The 22,046-nt window shown below is 38.6% G+C and overlaps 2 protein-coding genes across 2 annotated transcripts in view; one reads left to right on the forward strand and one right to left on the reverse strand.

Moving 5' to 3' along the window:
* lrp1ab (low density lipoprotein receptor-related protein 1Ab) overlaps positions 1 to 22,046 on the forward strand; it is an 85,467-nt gene that overhangs the window by 20,205 nt on the left and 43,216 nt on the right. Inside the window, exons 3-6 of the mRNA XM_017415061.3 lie at positions 10,186 to 10,323; positions 17,354 to 17,473; positions 17,744 to 17,872; positions 18,072 to 18,332. Coding sequence (XP_017270550.1) covers positions 10,186 to 10,323; positions 17,354 to 17,473; positions 17,744 to 17,872; positions 18,072 to 18,332 — 648 coding nt within the window. The remainder of the gene's footprint in view (positions 1 to 10,185; positions 10,324 to 17,353; positions 17,474 to 17,743; positions 17,873 to 18,071; positions 18,333 to 22,046) is intronic.
* On the reverse strand, positions 1,041 to 4,994 carry LOC108235221 (zinc finger BED domain-containing protein DAYSLEEPER-like). The gene is made up of 2 exons (XM_017415062.3): positions 1,971 to 4,994; positions 1,041 to 1,782 (listed from the first exon to the last, which is right to left on the reverse strand). Exons 1-2 carry the CDS (start codon positions 2,806 to 2,808, stop codon positions 1,352 to 1,354), a joined length of 1,269 nt encoding a protein of 422 aa, XP_017270551.1. The 5' UTR covers positions 2,809 to 4,994; the 3' UTR covers positions 1,041 to 1,351.

Genomic DNA, 22,046 nt, shown 5'->3' on the forward strand with positions numbered 1-22,046 from the left:
TTGCTCAGTTCTCTTTTGTACTGAGTCCGATTATGTTTGAAGCCGAATGTGTTTTTCATTTATTCGTCTGGAGTCTTTGAACATCTAGATACGCATATTTATATGGTTTTTACTTTTGTTTTTCCAAAAGACTTTAGCTTTAAGTCATAGTCCCAAACCTTGACAGGTGGTTGTAAAACATCTGGAGGCTAGTTTGATCATGATATTTCATTAAATAAAGTTTTTGTGCAAGAGTTATCAAAGCTATTTTCTTCATTTGTTGAAACACACTAACTTAGACCAGCTTTACATTGCCACATTCCAGTGTTGTGTTCAAGACCACCTAACCCGAGACCAAGACAAGACCAAGACCAGAGTCTATCGAGACCGAGACAAGACCAAGACCAGCGCCAGTATGTGACAATAAAATGTGAAACATGATCAAAATCACTTAAATTGATCTAAAAGACCCACATTCACGTAAAAACACCTAGAGATATTTGACACACAGAATTGGAATAAACATAAACATCTTTATTTAGTACTTCTGTGCAGTAATCACAGAATTTCAAACAATCAAAGTCGATCAAAATAGTATGTTCTCTGCCTTTCATGAACAGTACATTGTTTTTAAATGTGCTATTTCAAAACCATGTGCAAATGTGTAAAACTGAAAAAAATGGCAATAATTTCACTCCTTTTTTCTCAAATGTACAGATTAAAGCTACTTTATATAACTTTTCTTAAATAAATCTGTATCTGTCACCAAGTTGTGACAATATGTTATGAGACAGATAATTTGTTGAAAAAAAGATTGATCTCCTTCACTTCCTCCCTGAGCTACTACTGCCATCTGCAGAAATACAAACCCCACTGAAATACGTGCACAAAAACCTGACTGACTTTTGTCAGTTCTAAGACCATTTTGCTGGATCAGATGTTTTGTTTTTGACCAAGCAGTGCATTTCTCCAGTTAGCACTGGGAACATGGAGAAAAGGCAGAGGAGCTCAATTTTTTCACAGCTTGTCTGTCTGATAACATTCTGTCACAACATAGTGACTTAAATATGTAAAAAAAACTATAACTATAACTATAACTTTTATAAAGATATTTTTTGTTTTATCAAAGTTACATACTGCATCCTTAACTCTGCTGTTGAATGATTGTAGCTACTTATACATAACATACATAATAAAGAAATCTGACATTCAGAGGCCCAACTGCATGTGTTTCAAAAATAAAATTACTCAACTGGAAGCAGTTTCATAATATGCCAAACCTTTAGAAAACTTCAATGGCAAAACTCGAGAACAAGGATAACCATGTAGTTGAACAGTGTTCAGAATAAAGTAGGTGATACATAAAATTAGTTTAAAGTAAGGTTTCATTGCACTTCAGAAAAATTAGAGACTGCAGCATTTTTGCACCTAAACGTGCACGATGGGGTCTCATTACAATGCCTCCTCGACTAAAAACCCTTTCCACTGGTGCAGAGGAGGCAGGGACGGATAGCACTTTCAAAGCCAAATTGTGCAGTTGAGGATATTTGGACTGGTTTTCTCCCCAGAAGGCAAGAGCATTGTCACTGTCACAGTCTTTAATATCATTGAAGTATTTGGTTAATTGGGTTGCAATACTTGAATCCTGGACAGAGGACCTGTGCTTCTTATGTGCCTTGTAGCGTGACAGAAGTCGAGGGCATTTGACTGGTGGTGAATCACTGGTTGGATCCACATTCCTGGCTTCTGAGCACTTATCATCTGTACTGTCCGTCATGTTCTCCACCCCAAGGATCAATGTGTCTGAAAAACACAAACACGATGACTGTGTTAGTTTTCAAGAACTTTGAGTGTACAAGATAATGTTGATGACAAAAGACTATAAATTCCACTTTATGTTTAAGACTTTATGTGCTACAAATTTGAAACATTTTAAGATTTATAATTTTGCAAATAAGACATTTTTTCCAGCAAAGAAAATGCATACCAACCTGTCAGTGTCTTCTTAAGTTCATCTCTGAACTTCTTCACCGACACTGCATTTCCTCTGTTGGTAACATCTAAATCCACCCAGCTTAAGCCAAACTGTGGATCCAGCATGGTAGCAAAGAAGTACACGTCATGGTTAAAAGGTTCCTCTCTTCCGCTGTCTTTGGCCATGTTTGTTTTTGTAAAGATTCCAGAAAATCTTTTCGCCAGAGACTGCTGGAGGGCTCTGACCAACGGCTGGCACTGCATGCGGGTCTCCTCCATCTTGAGGAGGTGTGTGTTCAAGTCCAGCACAGTTGGAACCACCATACTAATAGTCACTGATGTTTCCCCTTGGGTCAGCTCTGTTGCTTCAGCAAATGGAGAAAGGACTACACACAGCTCCTTTAGTTGGTTCCACTCCCGCGCACTGAACACCACATCCTCATAGTCTTTGCTGCACATTTCACTGAGTGATTTGTGTTCTAGAGTTGTAAGGGCCTGTACTTGTTTAAATGTACTGTTCCAACGAGTTGAATTTGCAGCTGGAACACTTTTATTGGTGCCAAATGCAGCCTCAAACTTATCTTTAAATTGCGAGCTGCTATGTAAAAGGGTTGCAAACTTTGATGTTTTTGCTATAGTGCGAGAAATGGTCTTGACCTCCTTCATACCATCATGCACAACTAACTGGAGAGAGTGTGCAAAGCAGGAAAGACGTTCGCCAGATGACCATGGTAAGTCAATGTCTTCCTCTGAATTAATGTCCTCCCACAAGTGCTCGTCATCTAAATTATCCTCTTCACTGTCACTGTCATCAGATTGCTGTTGGGGCATGTGTACTTTAAAAGCACATTTCATATTGGCTGCATTGTCTGTTATGATATAGCTAATTTTGTCACGAATATCATATTCCTCGGTGATTTCCTCAAAGGCAGACGCAATGTGCTCTCCAGTATGCCTCCCTGTAAAACGCCTACAGTCCAGCAGGTAGGATCCAAGTGCATACGAATCTTTAGATTTGTAGCACACATGAGCAGTCACCCCAAGAAAAGAGCGCAGCCTGCGATCAGACCAGAGGTCAGTTGTTAATGACACAGACCGCTGGGTCTTCAGTTTCTCCAAGACAGTTTCCTTGACTTTTCTGACCAATTCTGGAATTCGTCTCTCAGAAACTGTTTTTCTAGAGATAGGTGTGTATTTACTGTCCAGGACTTCAAGAAAGTGTTTAAAGTGCCCATTTTCCACGAGTGAGAGGGGCAGACAACATCCAATGATCAAATCTTGAACAATGGCTTCACTGATGGCTTGCTGCCTTGGCGATTGTGGGCTGTAGAGTTGGACTTTCTGTGTAAATAACGATATTGTTGGCTGTGTGACATCACTCTGTTGCCCTGCCTTGTATTCCAGGAACCTAATAAATAGGACATAGAAATCAGTTTATCTGGTCATATGAACATCAATTACATAAAAAAACAACCTTAAAAATAAGTAGGAACTTTACAAATACATGTCAAATATGTGTAATGTAGTGTTACTGCATAGAAACGCATGTGGGTAAACAAAATGCAAATCAATGGTATTTTGGCCATCACATTTTGAAATGGATAAACAATTTAAATGACTGATATGGTATGAACCCTACAGAGTGAACTGGTAAAATGTTACTTATTGACCTGAAATTGTAAATGGTAACATAAAAATGTGGTCTCTAAAAGTAATTTGCCTATATCCATACAAAGCAACTAATTTAGTAATTTTCATAAGGTGAGACATATCACTTAGTCTCTTCACTCTCTGCTTATATCTATAAACTAGTTCCCACAGCCAAACAACGGAGCATCACCTCCACATCTTATCTTCAATGTCAGGAGCTATATCCAGCTGACATGAACTAAGGTCAATGTAACTTATTATTAACTACATAGCTTTTTGTTGTCTGTCTCATAATTGTTTTTCATAAGAAAAAAAAGAACTTAGGAACAAGTTATTATATGTCCAGTCGACTCAGCCTCTCAAGGTTAACTGTATTTGCTTACTTCCCTTAATAATGTTAATTGTAGGACCAATGCAAGAAAATACTACTTATTTAAGGTTAAGCAAATCAGGTTTGGAACATTAATAAATTATACATATATTTATTTTATTAGGTAGTAATAATGGCTTTAGAGACAGTGGGGTTACTAATACCCACCAGCACAAGCCAGCACATGCTGACGTAACCATTACATTCTGTCATGGTTACTTTAAAAACATAACCATGTAAAGAACGTTAAAGAACGTAACCTTATTATGGTTATTAATAAACATAGGTAGAGATGTCCACATCAGTCTCCTCCTTCATGAAAAGTATTAGACAAGAACCCAAATATATTACGATTATCTATTCAGACTTTTATTTTTGCTCTGCTTCCCCCTATGTGCTGCGATCCACTCATGAAGCCGACAGAATTACGGAGACATATTCAGGAAAGCTGTAATTAAAACAGCGTTGTCCATGAAAAACACAAATCAACACTTCTTTAAATTAAATCAAATCAAATCAATAATGTCCGACATGTTTTCGCCAACACTACTGGTGGCAATAACTTGTGGATCAAGCTAGGTGGCAAATAGCGGATAAGAAAGGAGAACATTCACCCTAAAAGATAAAGTATACATATATAACTTAAGCTAACTTAATATGTGTAGCTCGGTATTAACGTTAGCAATACCGAGAAAATTGCTAACGTTAACTAGCTAGTTTTCCTAGCATCACTTTTACATGTAGCTTACCTTTCTTTGTGCTTTCTTTCAAGGTGTCGATAAAAGTTGGACGTAGTCCCCACCGTCTCTGATAATGAAGAACTGCAGAACTTGCATTGCGCTGTATGCTTTTTTTTCAATGTTGTTTTACAAATATATTCTTTGTGATTTAAATAGCCGAATTTTATAACCGATGATTTGGCCGACATCTCAGACAACCACTTGTGACTTTCAATTGAAGTGCTGCAGCCCGCGCAAGGTGAAAAGGGGTGGGCGGGACAGCAGTTTAAAAAACAACATGCATTTACCAATGAGAATGGTTATTGCTTGGATTTGAATCAGTAGTGCATCCAATAAAAATAAGGATCTTAAAGAAATTGATAATATTCTGACGATTTAGCATTATTTCCACAGTTGCGGTCTTGACCGGTCTTGAAATAAAATGCCGAGTCCTCAGCGCCCGAGACCGAGACAAGACCGAGACCAAATGCGGTCGAGTCCGAGACGAGACCGAGACCATCAAGAAATGGTCTCGAGACCGGACTCGAGACCAAGACCGGATCCGAGAACCACAACACTGCCACATTCACCTCTTTTTGGCCAATACTGTGACAAAGAATGTTTTCAGCTCTCTCTGGAACATACTGATTTGAAAACAGAGAAGTGCTTTAATGTTACAGAAGGCGCTAAAACCTTTGGGAAATCTCTCAAAGTTCTGTAGCCTTTTTTGACGAATGCACTGGTTTGTTTTATGTTTAAGACATAAGCTTTTTTCAAGTTGCTTTGTATATAAAAGCCGCCCTCATGGAGCTTGTGGGGTTGTCTGGTGTGGCAGTTCACACAGGCGACACAGAAGCGACTCAGGGTCGTGTTGGGGTGCGCTCACACAAGCCAGCGTTGCAGAATCAGCTGGTTGACAAGAGTCTTGTTAGTCGGGGTGGTGTGCTGCACACGCCACTCCTCAACTTTACACATCTGCAACTCTGTGACCGCCTCTATCAGCGGCTCAGAAGTGTATTAGTAGGAGAACTTTGACCCTCCCCATTGTTGCTTTATATTTGCAGAAATGATGCTGATACATTGTGCCCTTCAGGGCTACTTGGAGTCTCACTTTGGCATTGTCAGAATCTCAGTTTCTGTGGTATAAACACACTCTTCTTAATTGAATTGTCTCTTTACTTATAAGCTATCCAATTCAATTCTTTTTATATTCAAGCAAAGAACTGACACACCAGTGAGCATGCTACGTGCCATGGCTTCAGTTCTGTAAAGTTTTGGCACAATTACGTGGTTGTTTTGGGTGGCCTGCTGCAAAGCGTGGTTCCAGAGTTCAGAGAGTTGGTCGCTGGATAGGCCGGCCTGTTAACTGGCATAACGTATTAATTCAAGCTGACAGCAGACTTTATGGGAGTCAATCAGGGGCTGCCATGAAACCCAAGAGAAGACGGAAGCACAAGCTTTCAAGCTCAGGACAAAAGATCAACAGGACTCCAAATCTAAGGTTGTTGCATAACTATACGGGACTGAGGGATGGGGGATGGTCGAATTTGGGGCTTGATGAGTCGGAGGGAAGCACACATTAAGAGAGAAAGTCCTTAACTCTGCCGGGTGTTCAAAAGACAAAATGGCATTGGAGTTAAAACCTTGTTTGTGATGGGGTTTTTAAAATCGAATTTTAGGAATTGTTGCTTTTTGGGTTCATTTTAATAAATACAAACAGAGCTTTATTAGCTTGTTTATGTTTGAAGTTTTAATCCACGGTGAAGACAGTAAGAGCCAAAGTTAAAATTGGGAGGAGATAAAGATTAGGAAGTTAAGTAATTCTGCTCTGTCTTGGTCCCAATGAATATTTCAGATTTGCAGAGAACAGTTACATCATTTCTCCAGTTCAAAGTGCCAGGCTTGTCCTTTTTCAGGGATTTGGATTTGGTAAGAACTTTAGGGTGTTTTATAATATATCATTTAAAATACTTTATTTTAGTTAAGTATATGGTAAGAGTCAGGCATGTTTCCTACCTATGACTGTGTAGCTTGAGTTTTGTCTGTGCTTTGTTTCATGAGCCCCTTGTGGGAATTTCCTTAATGTGACTTTTAGTTTCATTTTTCTCCTTTCCTGTTCTTAGAAATAAACATCTTTTTTTTTATTTAAATTTTTAAAAGTACTGCTCGTTGCAGCCTTTGTTTGTCTTTCACTCTTCTTTCTACTTGTGGTGATGTCTGATGTTCTAGTTAGCATTTTATCAACACATAATGACATTGCGGAAGGGGCCCCCGTTGGCTTTTTTGTGGGAGTGTATAAAAGTCTACCTCAGAAAACTCAGCATTGGTTGAATTTACATCATCTTTTGCACCGTGTTAGCGAGGAGCATTGAAAACTAAACAGGCTGTGGGAATGGGGCTCTAATATTNGTGGGTGGGGTGTTTACTGTGTAAAAGCTAAGCAAAATCCCACTTAGTTCAGTTTTTGTGCTCTTCAGCACTGAAGTTAAAAAGACTCAGGGGAAATAAAATACCAGTCCAATCCATGCAGCTATTTACGTTCAGATTGTTTCAGTTTTCAAAATTAATATGATCTTCTTTTTTTTTATCCCATTGCGTCATGGATGTCAGCGAAAGAGCCACATATTTCAACAAAACAAAGTGATCAGAACAGATCTTAAACCGAATGCTGCTCTTTGGAGACTACACTAAACCACAACAATCTGAGCCAGTTGGAGAGAAAGAACTGCATAATCTGTGTTTAAAGACCAACTGCTATTAATCTTACTGGGAAATGGGATTTAAGATTAAAACAGTTCAAACATTAAAGGACATGGAATTAATTGCTGAAAGCATTTTGTTGGTTCCAGTTTGGCCATGTCTGTCCAAATACTCCACATCACACAAAAAATACCCTTCATGGGGAAATATTTTTATCTGTTTTGAGGGGGTAATCCAGTTTCCTCCCACAGACCAAAAACATGCATGTTAGGTTAACTGGTGACTTTAAATGGTCCCTAGGTGTGAGTGAGAGGGTGAACGGTTGTCTGCCTCATTTGTCTCTATCTGGCCCTGTGATGGACTGGAGACCTGTCTATGGTGTACCGCCCCTCACCCAGCGACCAGCAGAGATGGGCACCAGTTTTCTGCAACCCTTCACTGGAAAAGCATATGGATACTAATGCTAGCCTTTTGGTTACAAGCTAAAAATTATTAATTTGAGAAACATCCTTGTTTTCCAGAAATGAATTTAATTTCAACATATTTATCTGTTATAATTGTAAAAAAATAAAAATAAATAAATCCAAAAGGGGCACCAAAAACACTTGACTGGAATTCAGTAATGTTTGGTGTATATTTGAATGCATGCCATGTAAAGGAGTTCTGCTTTTACTGTCAATAATACAGGAAAAAATTAAACATTACACTCCCCATTATCCCCATCGATTAAGTCTTTTCACTTTCTGCATGGAAGAGAAACCTGATTCCTGATTTAGTCTAACAGGATTCACCATCAAAACATTCAGTTCTCAACACATCACATCTTGTGAAACAGGCTTACACAATATGTAGCTGAAAATTATACAGATTTCTTCAGTGGATGTCATTTAGATGACTTTCAGTTTGACTTGTCTTTTATAATTTCCTGAAAACTGTTGACAACTGCTAAACCCTCAGCAGGGGTTTTATTTCCAGTGTACATGACAGTTTATTCTTGGTACTGCAGTTTATGCTGAAATCCCCGTGTTGGCTTTTATTGCATGTAAATCAGGCTGGTTTAAAGACTGCGGCTGTAGGAGGGCTGCTAATATGCTAACATCCCCTATATGGCAGAGCTATTTTCTCTTTTCCTAAGCCAGATGTGTTGGAAGCTTATTTTTTCTGCTCTAATGTGGCACATTTTCCACACAGGCTGCTGTGGTGGGATCATTATGGAGTCTTCTGTCACTTTAAGGCAGTTATTTTAACTGAGTTAGATTCTCTGTTTTGTGTGTGGTAACTAATCTCTTGGATGGTTAGAGAGGATTCAGAGGGAATTCTTGCAGTTTTCCTCTGGGAACGTCAATGCACAGACAAGTGTTCTTTCTCCCTCATGTTAGCTTTTACATAAATATCTGCATTGTTCATTGGCTGAGTCTTTGCATGAGACTCCCTTTCAGTTTTAGGACCTGTATATTGTTATCTTTAAAAATGCTTTTTAGAGACTTTTAAGAAACTATCCATTCACGCAGTAAATGTCAGATAAACATGAAGTCCACATATGGGAAAGCCAAATGAGTCAGACAAATAATATTTTAGCTGCAACAGCTGCTTTAATTTTCAAGCTGCAGACTTTGTGCGTATGAGGAAGGCATCCAAATGTATGCAGCCTTAGTTAACCCACTTCAGATACCAGCTCCTCAAACTCTCCTAGCACGTCGCGTAACCCACAGAACTCCACAGATCGTTTCCTGTGAAGGAGGTGAACTTTATTTTCTCTCTTTCAAGTGTTTCTCTAAAATGGGTCAGCAGATGTTAGAAAAAGAAGAAAAAAATAAAAAGAGAAAGGAGGAGGAGGAAGAGAAAGAGAAAGAAGAAGAAGAAGAAAAACAGCCAGGCAAACCGTTTGCTCTGCAGTGTGGGCTGAGAGGAGAGAAAAAGAGAAGAAGAGTGGGAGGGAGTGAGAAAAGGAGACTGCGTCTCCTCTATGTTCTCATTTGACATCGGGTTAAAATAAATCTGTTCTCGGTGTTTGATTTTCCCTTCACTGTCAGCCAAATGATCACATCCACACTTCTCCACAGTGCTCAATGGAAGTGATGTAAACATCGAAAGATGCACACAGTAGCTGCATGCATGCGCATTTGTTAGATGTGCTTGATACTTTGTTCTGCGAGTCTGACAAACGCTGGGAACATTTAGTTCTTAATCTGTCAAAAAGACAAATACTGAAGCCTTTATCTTGCCCCAGTCTACTCCACTTTTATCCTTTAGTTTAGGATAGTTTTTTTCTTTGCTCCACAGAAACTGAGAAATATGTTTCTGTAAAGACATAGGAATGCTTCAGGAGATATTAAAAGGCTCTGTGAAAAGAACTTAGCACAGGCACACAAAAGAGAGGATCTGAAACTGGCTCTGATTTGCTGTGCATCTTATCACTCTTCCTTTTTACATTTAGTAAACCATTCTCTCTTTTGGGAGGAAAAATGATCTTTTCAAGTAACTGCTCGATTAAAGTTGCAATAAGACTAGAATAAAATATGAGCCCCTCTTAGTTTGATGATTACATCTCTTGTGCTTAATTAAAGTTTGTGTGGTGATGTTTATATTGCCTCAAAAAAAAAAAGATCTTCAGTCATAGCCGTAGCCTAAACACATCCATCATAATGTAGGATTTTCCATGACAAGTGTGACTTGTTCATTGTAAGAAACTGTGTTAAACAGTTTTGTTTTACTGCATTACAAAGTTAATTTTGGACATTTGACTTTGCTTTATGCTGCTTTACACCTTACCAATGTTTTCTTGTTTTCCAGGCACACACAACAGGCCGAACCAGTGTCCTGTCAACGAGCATGGGTGCCTGGACCTAGACGTTTGCATCCACATGAGCAAACTGTGCGATGGAGTCCCTGATTGCTCCGACGGCTGGGACGAGGGGCCTCACTGCAGAAGTAAAAACACACACACACACACACTCGCTAAATTCCTTTTCAGGCAAAACTCGCTGCTTTTTCTTTGGTCGGGCTGAGTGTCTTGTCCTTGGTTTGGGTTTAGAGCAAATTATAGTTGCTGGATTGGTCATGGCCTGAGTGAGTTGTTTATGGGGTAACATGGTGGAACTGTCGTATATACGTGTTGCAGTCACTGCATGTTTTCACCCCGAACAGTAGGTGTCACTGCTGAGAACATGTCGTGTTTTATCATCAATATGCTAAATCTGAATAGATTTTCATGCTTAATATAGTACATATATTTTCTTTTCACTGTTAATTAGCTGATTATGTGTAATTTAAAACCCAGGTAGGGTTTTAAGCAAAGTTCCTAGATAAATTAAAAAACATATATTACTGTAACTACTGACTCTGTGAATAATAATAAATCAGCAGAAATTGAAGAAATAATGTTTTAGAGATTTTAATCTTCTTGGTTTTGTTTTTGTTCAGAAACAAACTAATACCAAAACATTTTTCTTCCTTTTCCGTTGCACTTATGGAACAGGAACAACGAAACCGAAGGCTGAAGAGAAAAACCAAATAAAGTATCAGTTCCCTTCATGCTAGCATTGATTTAATACAAAACCAACTTTGGTGTTGATTATGTCTGTCTGTACACTATTTTTTAAGTATTTATAACATTTCAAATCATTGTACCTTCTTGGCTTCTGTTCAGTTGTACCTGTAGAAATGAACGTGCTTACAGACTCTTCCTGCTGCTTTTGTTTGTTGTCCAATGAGACACGCATGCAGCAGTCAACATGTTACCAAATTCAGTGGACTCACAAACCACCAAAACAACACTTAAGTCCCTGGCTTGTGAGTTACTGTGATATATTTTTTGTGGGGTATGCTTTTTGCGATGTTGTAAACTGCAAATGTGACTAACCTTTCCAATTTACCAGCCATTTAATGTTGTAAAACATTTTTTTTTAAAATCCTATCTCTACCAATTAATTTCCTTTATTTGATCCTATAATAAGTTGGTATTTTCTGTCTTGTAAAATTACAATCAAATTTCTTTTTTGTGAGGGGAAAAAAAAGTCGTTAATTCAGCAATCCACTTACCCACAAGGCTTTTCCCTCCAACCCTGCAGGAATAATGAATATTCAGCCCAAATGCAGCTGAGGAAAAATTCAATCAAATCTTCTAGTATTAATTAGAAACCACAGGAGAACGAAAGCTGAAAAATAACATCTATAGTGTCTGACTTTGTTGCAGTTGACAAAGAAGCAGATGATTGCTGCCTTTAGAGGACTGCCTCTGTGTTCAGCAAAACTTTCCTCAGACATGGCAGGCTGAATTTCCGCTGTATTATTTCACATTTGGGACGCTCTTTCTTAGACGCTATTTTTTGCGGGACAACAAAATCATTTAATCAGAAGTTGGAGTGGATCAAAGTCCTGACAAAGGGTGGGTCTACCAAATTCCCAAATAATGACTGTAATCTCGAATCAGCTTATCTCCTCTACTAAATCTGAAATATTAACCAAATCCTCTGTTGTCTATACCGGTATATGCAAAGATAGGTTTTGTAGAGTCAAGTAGTTTTGTTTGCTTTGCCAGTTTGCTGGGAGTTTAATGTCTGTTTTGTCAAAACAATGCCTTCTTAATGGGATTGTTAATTAACCTGGTTTACCTTTGTCAGTTTACAGCTTCATGTGTTAAATGTCAGATTTTTTTCTTCATGTTTGTACTTGTGGCCAAAGTCTCCAGCTTTTATTTGTCCTCTCCTGAGCGTAGCACTCCCTTGAAAGTTATTAGGCCACCCTTTCTAAATAATAAAAAGGTGGAGTGTTTAGGTTTAAAAGGTAACAAGTCAGAATATTGGAAGTGTTATCAGCTCATGCCAGCAAAGCAGGAGTACTGTCAGGCAGATGAAGTTGTACAAAGTGGGTGCAAGTGTTGTCATGCTATTATCACTGCCAGACGAGTCTTTTTTTAATACACTCATGTTGTCAAGTCCCAACATGCATCGCCTGTCCCCGAGGACACAAGTCCAGCTGTTTCCAATAAAGAGCAGTGATCAACTCCCCAGTCAGCACTGAAACACACAAACATGTTCACGTTCAACATCTGCGTGCTCTCAAAGATACATTCACACGATCGCATTCTTGAGCATAGGCACACACATGCCCATTTCACCACTTGCAAATACACACAGGCGGCGTGTCCAGGATTTCTGGCACTACTGTTCGGAAGCCCACCGTATTTCAGGGAAACACTTTTACAAGCGTGCGAGTGTTTGCTTGAACAAACTGCCATGTTGTGCAAGTATTCGCGGCAGCTGACTTCTGAAAAGCACACTTTGTGAGGGTGCTGAAGTAATACTGCCAACCTTGTTGACAAGAAGCGGGGAAAAATCAGAATTTAGCTCGATAGGTCAAGTGGGAGTTTGATGTGGTGGAAATAAAACTCTGATTATACATGGTGTGCGGTGCAGCTAGGAGTTAAGCACTATCCTTTTTTTTTTTTTTTTACAGATCTGAGAGCATTAAGCAACAAGGACGACCTAAAGGTTCTGTGATAGGCGTTTCAGTAGACTTTACTAATACGGTTCCAAGGTTTATATATGACACATAATCTGACACTTGATCTGAGACTTTTATTTGTTTTTGTTCAAACACAAGTCAATTGAAATCACAGAAAGGATCGTGTCAAGACAAGGACAAAGTATCCAGTGTCTTTGACAGTCTTGAGTCAAAGCACAAATTGTACTCATGGTATCGTAGAGCTGGTCGAAAAAAAACCTCAAAATCTTATTAGGATATTTCAAGGAAATTTGTTATGGCAATATTTGTAATGGCATACTGGTTTTATTGGGAAACTGTATGATTATGACAGCTCTATTAATTATTTCATATCTAATAAAATGATGAGGTCTCCAACTACAGGCCATGACACTTTAGCTCTGCCTTCCTAAACGCTGACTGACAGTATGGGAAATATAGCCACGGCAGAACTTTGAGATCGTTTCTCTTTTCACTAATGCTTGAAATGGAGCCTTCATTTGTTCCAGTGACCTTATGCAAGTTTATGCATAGACTCTTACTCGCTATGAAATGAGAATTCGTCATGGGCTACTTGAAACTGTCTGTGTAAAGACAACATTATCATCCTTATTCCCAAATGGGTCTTGGTTGGCAGGGGTTTCCTGAGCCGTCTCGCATGATAAGACCTGTTTTATTGCCAGTCTTTGCACGTCATTGTGCATGAAGAGGCTACGGACTTTTATTGTAGTTTACACTACAAGAGCTTGGGAATGTTGTGGGATACTTGCAAATGTACAAATACACTTGCGATGAAGTGTTTGTCTGGGTTTTGTTTTTTGGGCGTCTGGGCCGCATGCCGCCACTGTTAGCTGGACACTGTTTGCTCATTACTCAATCTGCCGCCATGTATGTTTACAAATGGTTACTTTGTCCTTTTCGATTGCTGTTCCCATCTGCCTACACCTCCCCTTTGCAAATTCACAAATGTGAAGGCTTTTTTTCCTCAGCAGTGTTGTGAAATGTGCACTAGAACCTACTATGAAGCCAGTGATTATTAACTGACTTTACAGAACGGGGCCTATGGATCGTCTGAGATTGGGTCTAAATTCTGTCAGCTTGACATTCTTGTAATAGAAAAGAGCCAAACTTGGAGCTTTTAAATTCAAAAAGCAAGAATGCAAATCATTACTGATAATGACGTGTGTCTAAACAAAAACATATTCAGTGAAGGACCAGATGAACCGATACCTTTTCTAACAATCTGATCTGAGAGGCAACCCAGGCAAACAGATCTAAAAATATACTTCAGGTTTGAAGATTACATGTCTGAAGTAGAAATGATGTAATTTGATGACACTATGTGGGAAAGGGTAGGTTTCTGTCAGCTGCTCGAAGAAGCTGAAGACGTGCGTGAACTTTTTTCCAGACAGTGGGAGCACAAAGTCAGGAGTCTTATGCAAATTTACTTTCCTACAATTTAGCCATTCTGACATAATCTGTTTAGTGGTTTGTTAATTATTTTTTCTTTCCTTTCTGTTTCAGAAATAAATATAGACGTCAAATAACTTTGCATGAAATCCTTGTACAAATGTTTTTATTAAATGAAAACGATATAACTAAAATCACCATCTGCTTTTATTTAACTTGCATTCACTGGAAAAAGTGTTCTCCTTTTATAAATGAGCACATTATGATGAAGTTATTATTAGAATTTATTAATTCATAAATCATTTATTAATGTGAAAAAGTGAGCAAAGTATATATAAGGACACATTGTTATATAGAATACAATTAAAACAGTACAATAAGTATGAATTATCACATATCAATCAACATTAAATCAAACTGTTGTAGTTCTCATCATAGTTATTTTAAAAGTCTGTTATTAAACAAATACTTTCTAAGATTTAACCTATATCTTTTTACCTGAAAGTATAATTAACCGACTCTGAACCATGCATTAATGTGTACATTTTGATCAAATCACTTCTAATTCTTCTATTTTCTAACACTGTTAACATTTGAACTTTCCTCTTATCACTTGTGCTGTTATCCAGATACTGGATTTGTTGCTCTTCTCTGAGCTTTCTCTATTTACCTTTAACCAAATAAAGTGACAAGACTTATATACAACATTCAAGATGAGCTGTCTAACTTAACGTTTAAAAAAACCAGACTTTTATCATCTGTTTATTCTTGTATTGTAAAATTGGGTAACTCCATCAAACGGATAACAGTGTTTATTAGTATTTTCTTTCAAAACTAAAGTAAAAATGCAAAAACCGTTTTTTTCTATGTGTGTGTACTTAGTCCTTTGAGATTCTATGAGGTTGAGGGGTGGAGGAATGTTTTGTTGTACAAATAAAAGAATCAACAAAACCTTGTTTCAACCAATCCAATGCAGAGCCGCAACTTATTACAGCTTTAAACGGATTCAGTTCTAACTTTTGCAGAATAAATGTTTCATTTTAGTCTGCTTCTGAGTTCACGATCCCCGTTTTTTTTTTTTTTTTTTTAAGTGATAGTCATTCTAATTCCCACGATGAGTCTTTCAGCAAATAGCCTCCAACTTTTGCTTTTAAGAGCTTTAAAAGTGAAGTTGGGATTTGCCTTCCGTGCAATGACGGGATCAGTGGATTTAGCGTGCTTGCTCAGGACTAAAGGCCTTTAGTTTAGTTTGTGATTTGTTTGCTTTGTTCATTAACTCCTGGTCAGATTTCTGACTTGGTGCTGAGAATTAATTATTTTTTTGTTTACTTGGAGCTGGGACTTTCCAACCTGATCCATTTTATCTTTTTATTTTCCTGTTCTTCTGCTAAAAAATATTTAAGTTATTAATTCAATCTTATTGCCATATAGTTTAAAAGGTTATAAATTGGGACCTGTAATATTAAACTGTGGTACTTGTACATATCGCCCACCCGTAGCTTGACACTGAAGTACAAAATAGAGCACAATGACCCTGGACAGGGATGCACAAAGTGGGTATTTTAGCTCTCCAGTTGCCTGTGGTTTCTCACAGTGTGAGGCTTGGTGAATGGATTTGATGTGGGCTCTTCCTTTCAGTGGGGCCACAACAAAAGAGTCATTATGGTCCAGAGTGCTACAGCCTTTACATAACAAGGGTCCTTTACTGGTCCAGTTTCTGCTCCTTACAGCCAAACTACCACCAGCTACTGTACACTGTGTCCAAATATGACAAATTAGTAGTTTTTTGTTGAACGTTGACGTACATTTTCGCATATCGCTGGTAACTTCATCTTTGTGCTCACTGAAGTTACTGTGTGTTTGTGTTTAGATTTGGTTAATGATTAAAGAGTAGTGTTTCTCAATACGTTTGCAGCAATAATTAGTTATTTATCCTGGCAGCTTTGACCTCACAATAAATAATATCAAAGACCTTCATTTTTAAATGCCTTTTAACAAATTCAAGCCCACATTAAAAATAATCAACAGAATGCTTTTTTGATTAGTTGTTTTGAAAGAAGGAATTTATTTGCTACCTTTAAAGTGACAATGAAAACTCTGGTTCTGAGACATGACGTCCCTTAAAAGGTTTTAAAAACAGCATTTTTTAACAGTTTTTATTAAAAAAAAAAGAGTTATAAGCAATTTAACTGATAAAAACTAACCTGCGTATGTCCCAGCTATTATTGTATGAACTGTTTTTCTTTACATTTAGGTAATTTATAGCTGAATATTTCTCAACGTAAAGAATTCATTATAAAACTTACTGTTTTTCATTCAGTTTGGCACTTTTATATTTAGGAATATGTTGCTCAGAGATCAACTTCACTTACATTTTTTAACACTTTAGAAAAACAATGGTATTCTGAGGTGGTGCCTGAGTAGTTCGTGCCTGCACATATTTGGATGTGAGCTCAAGACCAGCACCAAAAAGCATCGCTTACCATAAATTCTTGAGACATTCCTGCTCGGTTTGTCTAACTCGGTCATTATCAGGACATTTTACTGCAGCTTACAAAGAGAACTGTACAAATTTCAGTCTGTCAGAGACATTAAGTTTCCCTCGTGCAGCATCTATTGTTTCTGTCTAGAAAGGAAAAAAACAACTTTTGACTGACGGCCAATTCTACTTATCTCCTAACTTTGCCACACACACCCATATACACACACACACGTACAAATGTACCCTATAGAGGCCATGATAAGAGGATGTGTAGATTCCTCTCTTTAATTTCCTGCCAAAAGCTGTGTCCTTGAGTTCCCCCTGGGCGTTTGGAAAGAAGAAAAGAAGAGGCCCACTAATGTGTGCACATTCAGATCACCCTTTCTTTCATGTGTGTTTGTGTGTGGGTGTGGGTGTGTGTGTGTGTTGGTGTGTGTGACCCCCACCAGCATCAAATAGGATTAAATTAGAAAGTATGGCTCTGTAAGGATTTCATTGGGATTATCTCCACTATCAGCATAAATATTATTTTTATCTACATTATTTAAGTCTCTGTGTCTTTCTCTCTTTTTTTTTCTGGTTCAGAAAGCGCACCAGACTGTGCCTCCTTTGGGTGCGAGTTTAACTGTGGAGTGACTCACGAAGGGCCTCGGTGCTATTGCAGACATGGCTACGAGGTTGCTGAAGATGGGAAGAAATGTAAAGGTGTGTGGTGGTTTGGCGAACGCTTTCTAATTTTGATTTATTCTGATTGTTTTGACATTGTTTTGTATGTGGCATGTAGTGAAAAGTGAAAATCAGACTTGACTTGATTATAAAAAAAAAGACAACTGCAGGTTTTAATACTTGCTTTGTGATGACTAACGTAGGAAATTGTTGCCTTTCACATGAAGAACTGACAGTAAAGAGCAATGTCGCTGGACCTCATTTCTCCCTCTTTTGCTAATAAATCTGTTTTTTTTTTCTGCTTGGTAGACTTCAATGAGTGCAGCGTGTACGGGACATGCAGTCAGACATGCACAAACACAGAGGGAAGCTACACCTGCAGCTGTGTGGAGGGCTACCTGCTGCAACCAGACAACCGCTCCTGCAAAGCCAAAAATAGTGAGTGGAAACGCACGAGAAAGGCAGCAGACACCAATGATTACAGTTCAGCCTGGGGTAACAAGAGGTTGGAGCTGGTCACATCTGCATGCTGTTTCCCAGGGTTATCTGAATGTTTGACCCTCTACGTCTCCAACTCAAATGCTCTTTTCTTTACTTTTCTAATTCCTTTCCACTCCTCTCTGATAACCCATCCCAGAGCCAGTGGATCGTCTGCCCGTTCTGTTGATTGCCAACCTCCACGACATTCGATGCACCTCTCTGAGTGGCTCCAGCACCAGGCTCCCCTCCATCGAAACGAAGCAGACAATGGCGATGGACTTTATTTATGCTGAGGAGACTGTCTGCTGGATAGATGTCGGTGACACGCCTGCTGCCACGCAGCTGAAGTGCGCCAGCATCCAAGACCTGAAGACAGTCAGCAACATCCGAACCATCAACATCACACTCAGCCTGCACCGTGAGTATTTGTTTTACTGGCAAAAACTTTTTTTTCCTCCATTTTATCAGACATAATATTCCAAAGGCTTGTTGTATCCAACACGCGTGGTATTTATGCTGTAGGCTGTTAGCAACACAGAAAGGCCTCTAATAGCTCAGCATATTATCAAAGTCCTTTCACTTCTGTGAAAAACTCCAAATTTTGTATTTGCTAAGTCAGACGGCCTGCTTTACGAAAGTGTTCATGACTGCAGAAATGCACCAAGTAGAAACATGGATTCCAGCGTTATTTTTTCTGAAGGCTTGTTTTTAGGAACAGTGACTTTCTGACACACCACTAAATCATTCAGTTAAAGCAGTATCTGTGGAGCTCATTCACAAGACTGCCAGCATGCCTTCAGGCATTTGTTTAGACATTTCTTATCAAGCTAACAGTAACCTACTTTGGCAACTGGATTTATGTCTGAGTTTGCGTGGCTATCCAGAAGGCTGGAAATGTTTCTTTTTTTAACCTTGTTTTCTTTCTGATATATTAGAGTGGAATCAGAGATCTTAGTGGAAATCTTTCTTTTTTTGTCCCGAACAATATACCATAGATAAATTATATCTAAACTGCCTGGGTAACGTTGCTGAATAACACAGAATTGACTGGTGAAGGCAATCGTATTCCTTTAGTCTCCAAAATTGTATCTCCTGGGGTTTTCAGGTTTTCACTGCAGATCAGGAAACCACAATCACCACGAATATCAATTTTCACCTTTTTGGCAATGTCAACAGACTCGCAAAACTTTTCCACCTTGAAGCAAAATATGTAGCTAAACGTTGATATTACCTGGATTTGATTTCACAGGTGTGATGTCTGTTCTTGCAGAGTGTAGGTATATTTCAATAAGAAAGAAAACCTGGAAGTTTCCAGATTTGACATCCTAAATATTAAAAACAAACAAAACAAAGATTGTTAGACTGCAGCCAATGAAAAGTGCTTAAAGAGTTTACATTTTATATATATATATATATATATATATATATATATATATATATATATATATATATATATGTTCAGTAAAGAGTTTAGTTTACTTCTGAGCGACTTCTAAATACAATAAAAACAAATTACAATAGCTGCACAAAGTTCACAGTTCTTATTAATCCAGTGCAAATAAACAGATGTTTGTGTCTTTACCATAAAATCAATGCGTTAAATTGATAGCTTTGGCTGAATTGTCATGAAAAAGACCCATCTCTTTATCTCTATGCCCTGATTTTCTGACATGATGGAATTTATCTTTAGATTCTTTTTTTCTGGAAAATCCTTTCTGTCGTCATAAATCTAAGTACAGGACAGTTTGTCCCAGAATGTTTAATAGCAAGATAACACATGTTTGTTTATTGAGTAATAATAACAAGTGAAACATCTGGCCTGTGGATGGAGTTCAACACGCTAATCTGTAGCTCAGACACACATGCACGTACACACACACACACGCTAAGACCAACACAGATAGCGTGTGACAGCTCGCATTTTAAAGACATTTACAGTCTTTAAAAAATGAATTTAATAACAGTGTTTACAGCTGATTAAGACACTTGACTTCTTCACGTTCCAGCTCACACTCACATGTTGGCTTTTTATTATGCATGTTGGATTATTTTCTAAAAATCACTTTTTCCATATAGCAAAATTACAGCTGCAGATATGAAGTGGAGGAAAGAAAAGTGACAAGTCTCTTCTTAATCACAACCAAAGTGACTTTACTGTTTAACTTTTACCACAGATTAGATTTTTATTGTGAGCCTCAGCTTTTTGTATGCCACTTCAGCAAACCTGGATGATTTTCAACAAAATGCAGCCAACAGTTGCACCTAAACGTAATTGTAAAAGCGATTTATCTGCATTGTAGAGCATACAGGAATGTCCCGGAGCCAAAGTGGTCTGAGGAGCCGACTGGGGTGAGGGGTGGAAGCGAGAGGGGCCCCGAGAGAAAGACTTGGACATAGTTAAAGACCATGATAAAATGAAAGGGACAAAGAGAAGGTAGTGATTTGCTCTACCTTGTGGTGTGTTTGTGTGTGAGTGCTCGTTCAGATGGCATTTACATACCTTGTGTTGGGGTTTGTCAGCCTAAACAGCCTCTACATTCCTCTACTCGTCTCGGGTCCTGTGCAGTCAGCTTAGGGGCCATCCATACGGGAATGTTTTTCTCTGAATACGCAAAAGTTTTTTTTCTTTTTTCAGTTTTGGGTCCAAATAGAGACAGTGTTTTAAGAGCCCCAAAAGGGAATTTTTTTTTAAACGGCACCCATGCATTTTTTGTGTAGACATTCAAAATGCAACTTTTTGAAAATTATTATGTCAGCCACCTCTTATATAAACAATGACCCGATGGTGTCACCCAGCGTTTTGTAACCATGCTCCATACCTTGCCTCTCTGTTTTGGTATATTGTCGTGGCAGCGTTACAGCGCCACATAGAGGCCTGGCATAGATACTGTACAGTTTTGGGTCATCGTCAGAGTCTCTGTGTGGATGAAGACATTTCTTGAAACAATGTTGTGTTAGCCAAGATATTTTTAGAAACGATTGACCCGCTCCTCCAAAATCCACTGGAATGAGTGCCGGGTCAAAAAAGTCGTAACAATGAAGAACAATGAGTGGATCAACAGATTTATTGTATCACAATATTTATATCCCAAAAGACTGCCTGGACTTAAATAAATCATTTGGCCAGTCTGTTGGACACACTCCATTTAGGTGTTAGTGTTTGAGTTGCTAAAGCACACAGTGTTGAGAGCATCACGATGGTGAGGCTCTGTTCATTGTTTAAAGCAAACTGGACTCAGGTGTATTTGTAAAAGGAGTTAGGTGCATGGTTTCAAACAGGGTCCACACAAATGTACGTAGTGATTTATAGCTTCTGAAAGTTTGAGACTGCAGTGCAGATAAGCAGATGAGGGTACCAGATGTGGTACCCTCATCTGGAAGATAAAAGTGGAGCAGATCCTAATCGGTGCACTCTCTCCATCTTGTGCAGGGAACATCACAGCAGGGTTCATCAGATCTTCCCCCCTATGTCTGTCTGTTGTCAAGTCTTCCGTGTTTTCCCTGCCTTGTGCATTTCTAACAACACAAATGAGGATTTTGGAATGTTTTTTTCCTATTTCTGTGCAAAAATCAGAATATTATTCAGGTTTCACGAGTATCCAACTTTCAGGGCCTTTTTGTGCACATTTACTTCTCTTTTTTTGGGGCCTTGGCTGTAGTTATTTTGCCAACTTTCAATTCTTTCAGAGCAGCCAATACTTCCTTTTGTCTTTTCCAGTTGGGTATTTTCACTCAACTCCAAAACTGTGCTGCTGAGAGGTCAAAGAGGTTTTTGCACAGATTAATTGGATCATCTTGGCCAAGAGAGGATTATGGAAGCTGGATGATCTGTATTCTTTTCTACTCTGCACTAACATGTAAATACTGCACTGACATATACATAGCGGAAATGGGTTTAGAGTAAACACCCTGCAGTGCTGCCTCTGAGCCTTGGCGTCTCCATTTGACTAGTATTAAGAACTAAATGGGCTGTGGCTCCGTGGGTAAATACCTGTGCTACCTTGTATTAAAGGCATGTTTGTTGTTGGCAGTTAGACCTCCTCAGTTTGTGAAACGCTTGCTCAGAGTACGGTGAGCCGGTAGGTGTTATGGGAACGATAAGTGTAGGGTGGAGAACAGTGGTGGGTTCACT

This window comes from Kryptolebias marmoratus, linkage group LG8 (genome assembly GCF_001649575.2).
Source record: "Kryptolebias marmoratus isolate JLee-2015 linkage group LG8, ASM164957v2, whole genome shotgun sequence".
Lineage (NCBI taxonomy): Eukaryota > Metazoa > Chordata > Actinopteri > Cyprinodontiformes > Rivulidae > Kryptolebias > Kryptolebias marmoratus.

What these genes read in the sequence shown, in the direction of transcription:
- LOC108235221 (XM_017415062.3), bottom strand. Translation starts at nt 2,808, where the DNA reads ATGAAATGTGCTTTTAAAGTACACATGCCCCAACAGCAATCTGATGAC. An exon ending in ACTTAAGAAGACACTGACAG is followed by an intron (nt 1,783 to 1,970) that starts GTTGGTATGCAT and finishes TGTGTTTTTCAG; the next exon opens with ACACATTGATCCTTGGGGTG.